Source organism: Myripristis murdjan, chromosome 6 (assembly GCF_902150065.1).
Source record: "Myripristis murdjan chromosome 6, fMyrMur1.1, whole genome shotgun sequence".
Lineage (NCBI taxonomy): Eukaryota > Metazoa > Chordata > Actinopteri > Holocentriformes > Holocentridae > Myripristis > Myripristis murdjan.
Window position 1 is genome coordinate 32,365,096 of NC_043985.1, and position 8,382 is coordinate 32,373,477.

The following is an 8,382-nucleotide window of genomic DNA, read 5'->3' on the forward strand; positions in this document are numbered from 1 at the left end:
GTATTTTATTTCTTAGGAGAGCCTCTATCTTCCATAGAAATCGAATATAAAACAGTTCATACAGCTTCTACGCTATGGAACTGCATTTAACTTCCTCTACAGTCGTGGAATGTGCCCCTGTGATGTGTGATGCATGTGTGATGTATGGAGTTAGAGTATGGAGTGGTATACAAACAATTTATCTTAAATACGGTATGGTTGAATATGTATATTGAATGATTTCTGTGCAATTTCTGATTATTTCTATAGCTCCTCCTGCACCTTTTGGCTCAGCGCTGACACTACACTGGGTTTATCTGCACTCTGCTGCTGCTGGCTGTGTAAGTTCACCCTGAACGCACCGTGACACGTCCCAGCTGACTGAACTGAACCTGGGGTGTGTGTCATGTCGGGCTCCTTCCTCTCCGAGGTTGACGTTATGTTTTGGGTTGGTTAAGTCTCCCTCCTGAGACACTCCACAGTGCTGTTTCACAGGGAGGATGCACATTTAAATCAGCCTCTGAGGTGAAGTGTGCATCTTGTTCTCCTCGCTGTCAGACTGATGAGGCCCCGGCGCCGCGTGGAGCCGCGGCCCGCTGCCTCGCATGAAGACAGGACTCACTCCATCCTCCTCTTTATTTACAGCGTGCAAAGCTCCTCACTCTGCAGCACTGCCATTTTCTCACATCATTAAGCTCAGTTACAAAGTGTTTCTGTCAGGACCTTTCATTCAGATCAACAGTGCCCCCAAAGGCCAGAGCGAGCTCATTACACCAGCAGCCGACACACAGCTCTATGCTGTGATACCTAAAACTGTGATATATTCTTTGAGGACTTCAAACAATTTGATAAAATCTAGTTTATGATTCATATTAACACACACACACACACACACACACACACACACACGCGCAACGCATTATGATGTAAATCACACACACCATTCACCTGCAACATCTAGACAATGTAACCTTTAATACTCACTTTACCTCTTTATATTACATTATCTGTTAAAAAAAAAAAAAAAAAAGGACATCTAAAAGATTCATATTTTACTCACTGGACATTAATCAGAGATTCATCTGATCAGTGCAATTACAAAAAGACAGGTTTCTAAAACTGTCCGGACAAGAGAGGATGATTTAACAGTTTGACAGCTGATGGATCCAGGGGCGAGTGACACCCAGCATGAATGGAGGAGAGCGAGACAGAGAGACGACGAGCTGGAAGGGGGACGGAGGCGTTTCCCGTTCCTGCAGCGGCTCAACCAGAGTCCTGCTGCTGTTTACTGCCGGGCCGTCCGCCAGGGAATGACAGGTATTGCGATGAGTTTCTATCAGTGTGTGCCAGCTTCCACCGTGCCGTTTAGTCACTGCGGTGAAAAATAAGGCCGAGTGTCTCTGGAGGCTCTCCAAAGCCATCCGAAACCGTCCAATCAGCTCCCAGGGAGGCCAGGAGCCTCCGTCTGCTGTCAGAGCAAGAAGTAATCAGGAATAAGGAGCATCCTCAGGCACTGTGGGTGCACACACACTCACACACACACACACACACACACACCAGTGATTGGATGAGGCTGCGGCTGTGCTCAGTCGTCGGGCTCGATCACACACTGCTCCACGATCTCTCTCAGGTTGGGGTTTTCCATGGCGGCCGCCACGCGCTCCTTATCGTTGATCTGCTTGTTGACTGCAGACACAAACACAGTGTCAGGTCTGGTTTTATTTCTACAGCCCAAAATCACAAATTACAAATTTGTCTCAAGGAGCTTTACAGGAATACAACATCCCTCAACATCACATCAGACGAGGAACAGCTCCCTGAAAAAACCTTCAACAGGGAGAAAAAATAGGAAGAGTGTGTGTTTCTATGACTGGCAGGACAGAGTGAGACATGACAAAACACTACAGCTCACACACACACACACTCTCTCCACGTACTGAAGGCTCTTCGTGCTGCCCTTTTTCTCTGGTATCTGAACTGGACTGCAAATTATTGGCAGCTTCATTAATCGATTAGTCTTAGCATTAAAAATCAATTAACTGATTCATCTTAATTACAAAATACATTCAGTTTATGCTTATGAACATATTTTCCCTCTATGAAAGCTTTTTCTTTAACATTTAATATGTGGATGCTGGACTTTTAAAACATCTATGTAATAAATCAATCATCTATTAGTTAGAATTAGCAGTCAAATTCTTATTTGATCACAGTTAATTGATCACTGATTAACATCTAAGTCTGAAGAACCAGCTTTGTTTTACAGCAGGGAGTTACTGTGCTGTGGTGCACCAACTCATTTCCAATGAAACACTTTTATATCTGTTATATATCATTTATATCTCCACTGTACGCTGCAGCAGTCGCAGTGTGTTTCTGAACTGTTATTTTATTAATTCATATTTATTTTTTAAAGAGAGAACACGACCTGTTCAAAAGACATGAGAAATGACATGGAAAATTGTGTCGTGCCCTCTGTCCCCCTGTTCCCTCAAGCAGGTAGATAATTAAATATGTAAGACAGTAAATACATAAGACGGATATACCAGGACATAGTATATAGATACAACTGAAAAAGAAAGACAAAATAAATAAATTAAAATAATAAATTCAGGAATAAGACCAATATAGCCTATATAGCTCCCATTTGGTACTTGAGATATTAAGTGGAGGAAATGAAATGCAACAGCAAAAGTATGTTGATCCATTTTCTCCACAGGATATAAATATGAAGTTTTCATTCGAGCCCCTCGAGGCTCAACTTATTTTCTCAAGTTTTAAAAAATGCATCATATCCTGTCACATCCTGGGGTTTGCAATTTCTCCATTTTAGAGGAAAAATGTGACATGCATGCCGTCTTGCCCCCAGAGTGTTTGTTGATTTTTTTTTTTTTTTTTTGGTGTCGCAGTGCATTCTGGGTAAAGCAAGCCCTGGATTTATCGAACATTTGCTTCAAATGCACGCACAGAGAGCAGAGAGCGGCTCCAGAGCAGCACAGTGACGCAGCACAGGCTCAGCGTCTGGCTAAAGGCACTTCAGCAGACGGCGGGCGTCGAACCCGGCCTCGCTGGGTGCTGCTCAGCCACACCGAGACACCACCACAGCGCCGCACACACACTTCACTTCTCTGTACTGTGTAGCTCTGCTTGATCTGAGGTGGTCATGTGTGGGTTAAGAATATATAAACATGTACACACTTACTGTCCTCCTCGGTAGAATGGGTTCCTTCAGAGATGTAAATTTCCAACTGCAGAGAAGAAAGAGACATTAATGACATTAGAATGCCATTTAAATGCAGTGTGTGTGTGTGTGTGTGTATTTGTGTGTGTGTGTGAGCTTTTCATTCATCTGTACTGAGACTATTCTCGATGTCAGCTCGACCAGACAGGAAGGCCTGCAGGACGTCGGCGTTTAAGATTGAAAAACTAAACTTGAGTGTAACGTGTGAGGAGCACAGAGGAGCAACATCCTCAAGCTGCTGATGAAACAGCGAGTCAGAACAAAAGACACAAAGAGACTGAAATCACAGCCTCCATCATGTCGCCGCTCACAGGGTTTGAAATGTACTCCCTCAACGGGCCAGTCAGAGTTGTGTTGAAACTTGAGGTTTTGTCAGAATGAAGCCAGAGAGGAAACACTGATGGAAACGCCGGAGCAGGACAGCTGCTCCGTCAAGAGAAATTACATGAAATGAAACCAGGACTGCATTTTGTCCGGGCTAATCCCAGACAAAAGAGCAGACATGGAACCTGGACGGATGAAAAATTAATGTGAAATGTCTCCTCGCTGCCAGCGGACCTGCAGGCCTGACCGCTCACCTTGTGTTTGAACGGCAGACATCGCTGCAGCTTCACTTGTAGACACAGGCCTGCGAACACAGAGGAAATCACCATCAGACACACACACACACACACACACACACAATACTGATCTGTGAGATGATGAACTCAAACACAAAACTGCTCAGGAAAATAAAGATTACCAGGCTTTTATCAGGCTATTAATCTCTGAGGGGAAAATGAGTCGCTGCGGCAGGAAACAGTAACAAGACACAGCAAAGAGCAAACAACATAATGAACAAGAGATTAAATGAGGGTCCATCAGAGCACCTAATTACACTAATTAACAGAGAGCTTTATAATTATGGCATTTATGCAGAATGAGCGAGATAACATCAAAGTGACTGAAGAGAAAAAGAGTGAAACATGTTGTATAGACAGGAAGGAGAGAAATGAAGCACCCTGATCAACCAGCAACCTTTTACTGTGCAAACCAAACAGTGAAAATATGAAAACATAAGCAGTGTATGCTTTAAAATATACATTCACACTCTACTGCAAAGGCTACGCACATCTACACACACACACACACACGCACGCATGCACATACACACTGTGGACTGCTGGACTGCGAGACTGCACACTACTGGGTCTGCAACTCATTATTTTCATTGACAGTTAAGCTATTGAATATTAGTGCAATTAACTGATTCATTATTTTGCCTGTAAAGAGTCAAAATTAAAGCCAAAGTCTCATGGGAGGTGATCAGAGCCCAAAGTGATGACCTCACTTTGCTTCCTCAGTCTGAGCAGCAGCCAAAAAAATCCAAAATATTCATTTTATACAGATATGAACGGAGAAAAGTAAGACACTCATGGCATCTTGGTGATCTTGGTGAAATGGGAATCAGACAATGTTTGGTATTTTTACTAGAGATAGACCAATTAATCCGGTCGAGATCTGGCATTTTGAGATAATGGGCATTGTTGGATATCTGCACTCACTAAGCCGATAAACAAAAAAAATTCTGCAGGAACATCGGCTGCTGTGGAGCGATGTTAGCGCTCCCCCTTATCTGCTGATAAATAATGTTGTTAAGTGCAGTCAAATGTCATTTATATTTCATTCATATGTTTTTTTTATTACAAAAGTTTTTTGATTGCCTGTAGACATTTCTTTAGTTGATGCATTTTTTAAATTTAAAACCCCTGCACTGCAGACAGAGTGCACATCTACTTAAACATTAACGTTAAAGTCCCTGTGAAATAACCTCACGTGGCTTGTACTTCTTGTTAAACAGAGGATTTTAGTGACAGTGACATCATCCTGCACACGTGGGTTTAAATTAAAACTTCAGCCAATAAAACCTTCACATATCTTTAAACATCCTCTCTCGTTCACCTCATCCCCTCAAAATAAAATTCTGTTTCTCTGCCAAACCGAGATCCTGTTGGTTTGCACTTGTGAATGATCCTTCCCTGCACCCAAACTTCCTGTTTCAGCAGGAAAAACGTCAAATCAAGAAAGGAAGAGTCCATTTCATGGGGTCTTTAAATAAATTCAGCACAAAAAACATGATATAGGCATTATATATCAGCCTGCTCTCTAAGTTTCAGCATCGGTGGTGGAAAAATAAATAAATGATAAATGACTAAACTCACAAACCTGTTAATTTTCTGTTGATCAACTTGTTAGTTAATCAGCTAATTGTTTCTGCACTAATAATGTATATTCCCACTGGTGAATATGACATAAGCAGGTAGTTCATGTGCGCCTTCCTTGTGAACATGGTCAAAGTGACAGCTCTTGAAGGAATCCATCACAAAGGCATCCACCCTCCATGAAAAAACCCTGAACTATCCCTTTAACTCCCGGGCCTGCTTCATGTTGATGTCAGTTGTGTTATCAGCGGCCTGACTCACCAATCAGAGTAGCCAGAGAGCAGTGCGGGACAGTTGGGGAGAACCTGATAATGATGAGGTACTCGTCCTCCCCGATCTCCTGCACCTCCACACTTTTCTCCGTCACCACGTCCAGCTCCTCCAGCGTGTTGGGCTTCTCCGGGTCCCGGATCGAGCGGATAACATCTGCCAGCAAAGTAAAAGCTTATTAGTACACAAAAAAATAAAGGTAACACTTTGTGACAATATGCAAACCGAATTATCTTGTGTAGCGTGTGTTCCTCAGGTTAGGTTATTTTCCACTGCTGTTTAACTGTTAATACTTCTGTTGAAATTGTTCATATTCCTATCTTTTTATAATCCTTGTTCATAGTGTCTATATTGCTTACTGCTATTTATCATGTGTATACTGTATATTTCTTCTAAATTTGCACATTGACCTACCTCTATGCACATTTTATACACCCATGCACACGGTTTTTTCTGTTTTTTTTTTTTGTTGCACATTGCGTTTTGCACACTGGGTTGTACTTAGGTTATTCTGTTGTACTCAGATCTTATTCTGTTATACTTAGATCTTATTCTTTATTTCTGTTTTTTTATTTACTTAATTTGTAATCTGTGGATACTGCTGAAGAAAATGTGAATTTCCTGCGGGATGAATAAAGTATCTACCTACCTAATGCTTACTAAAATAAGATACAACATACAGCACCTGTTCTGAATTTCTTCTCAATTCTGCTGAATTGTTATGTCCTGTGTATTTATTTTAATGTCACTTCATTCATTTGCAAACACCACAACCACAGTGGCAGATCATATCCAATACTACCCAGTTACATTATGTTCCCTCCTGCAGATTACTAGTTATCTTTAGAGCCTTTTATCTGTTGTTTTATTGTACTTGTTTTTATTATTGTAAAGTGTCCTTGAGTGTCAAGAAAGGCGCTTATAAATAAAATGTATTATTATTATTATTATTATTATTAGAGAGTTACGCAAAACCCCATTCAAGAAACTGTCACTTTAATGCTGCCTTGCTCATGGGCAAACTGCTGGGAGGTAGACCATAAGTTAAGACCTTTCACCCAATGCTTACAATCCCCTTTAAAATTCGGCATAGACCCAGTCGACCCAGCAGCAGCCGATTAAAAAACCCTTCATCTTTCAGATTGGGTTCGCCTCGTAACCCCATAATCCTCTTTCATTAAACACACCGCAGAAAAGTAGTGTGACCCCAATCCAATAGTTTTACATTCTATTAAAATAAAAGCTTTTCTTGGCAGTATATATAGAGTTATAGAGTATATATTGCTGCTGCTATTTATTTATCATCTGTTTATACTGTGAATTTGGACATTGCCCACATCTATGCACATTGTATACATCGATGCACACTGGTTTTATTGGCTTTTTATCATCTATTTATCATCTGGGTGCTATTTATTTATTTATTTATTTATCATCTGTTTATACTGTAAATACATTGTATACATCGATGCACACTGGTTTTATTGGTTTTTTGCACATTGTTTTTTTTGGCACATTGGTACTTAGATCCTTAGATCTCGAGGGTCATCTTTTATTCTTTATTTTTGATTTACTCTGTGGATACTGCTGGAAACTGTGAATTTCCTTCGGGATGAATAAAGTATCTAACTAACTAACTAACTAACTAACTAACATAGCGCATGCCGAACTTACCAGAACACCCACATAAATCATGAAAATCTTGAATCATTTCCTAACAGGTACGGATATTTACTAATTATCAATGAAAATTAAAAACTGCGATTTTTTTCCATTGAGATTCGTGTCACCTTAATTCAGCGTTGAGATAAACCGACTCGTTTGGGGCTAAAGAAACAAAAAATCTCTGACTTGAATCTCTCAGGCTGAGTCTTGTCAAATGAAAGTTAGTAGTTTAATGATAAATTATAAATGTGAGGGTCCATGACTCGGCTAGCCTGGTTAGCCGCGGTAGCTAACGTTAACACTCCTCACCGTAAACCTCCAAAGCTTTCTCCTCCATCTTTTGGCTCCTCAGGACATCCTTCTTGTCGACCAGCCCGGAAAACTGTAAAACCTTCGTGACGGTGAGCGACACAAGGCTGGACACTACTTCCATTTTTCAGAAAACGCCATAACGGACAAACTGTGAGTGACTTTGACAGGAAAACACGAACTAAACTGAACATCGGACACAAGCGGACGACGGAGCGCAGCTTTAGCGGATCTAACAGCATGTGGACCGTCTCCGAGGCTGCGCTTAGCATCAGGCTAACCGCTCAGCTGTATACAGATCGATCACAGCGCAGCTAATCGCCACTTGTGTGTCGAGTCGCTTCAGACAAAAGCAATGGACGACCGATCAAGATACGCGGTTGTTTCTCGCTGTAACCGGCGAAAATGTCCTTTTAGTCGTTAATTTTTTGAATAAAATCATAATTTAAGGTTATTTAATTGTACTTAGCTGTGGACTTTCGTGTACATTTTGAGTTTACTGTTATATTCAGGGTTGCCAGGGTCTGTGAGACAAAAGCAGCCAAACAGCAACTCAAAACCAGCCCCAAAACCCAAAGCCCAACCTGGTTGGTATAAAAAGGGCCCAAAAATCAGCCCAATACCAGAACTCAAAATATGCCCATAAAAATCCATATGTGTTGCTTTTAAAGTCCAGCAGCATTGCTATAATTGCAAAATGCACTATAATATCTATAA

At 41.2% G+C, this 8,382-nt stretch overlaps 1 protein-coding gene across 3 annotated transcripts; it reads right to left on the reverse strand.

Moving 5' to 3' along the window:
- Nucleotides 1-935: 935 nt before the first annotated feature.
- Nucleotides 936-8,163, reverse strand: ciao2a (cytosolic iron-sulfur assembly component 2A). 3 transcript variants are annotated; one of them, XM_030053209.1, is made up of 6 exons: nt 7,666-8,163; nt 5,683-5,847; nt 3,799-3,848; nt 3,182-3,227; nt 1,537-1,665; nt 936-1,444 (listed from the first exon to the last, which is right to left on the reverse strand). In XM_030053209.1, the coding sequence occupies exons 1-5, from the start codon at nt 7,787-7,789 to the stop codon at nt 1,565-1,567; spliced, it is 486 nt and encodes a 161-aa protein (XP_029909069.1). In that variant the 5' UTR covers nt 7,790-8,163; the 3' UTR covers nt 936-1,444; nt 1,537-1,564. The 3 variants fall into 3 exon arrangements, with proteins under 3 accessions (XP_029909069.1, XP_029909068.1, XP_029909067.1); XM_030053208.1 differs by having other exon boundaries at nt 936-1,447; nt 7,666-8,162; XM_030053207.1 differs by having other exon boundaries at nt 936-1,665; nt 7,666-8,161.
- Between the last annotated feature and the right edge of the window lie 219 nt (nt 8,164-8,382).

Excerpts from the sequence above, each read along its gene's own strand:
- ciao2a (XM_030053209.1), bottom strand. The coding sequence starts at position 7,789 with ATGGAAGTAGTGTCCAGCCTTGTGTCGCTCACCGTCACGAAGGTTTTA. Across the intron at positions 5,848-7,665 it reads GAAAGCTTTGGAGGTTTACG|ATGTTATCCGCTCGATCCGG; the intron begins GTGAGGAGTGTT and ends CTTTGCTGGCAG. Across the intron at positions 3,228-3,798 it reads GTCTGCCGTTCAAACACAAG|TTGGAAATTTACATCTCTGA; the intron begins GTGAGCGGTCAG and ends TCTTCTCTGCAG.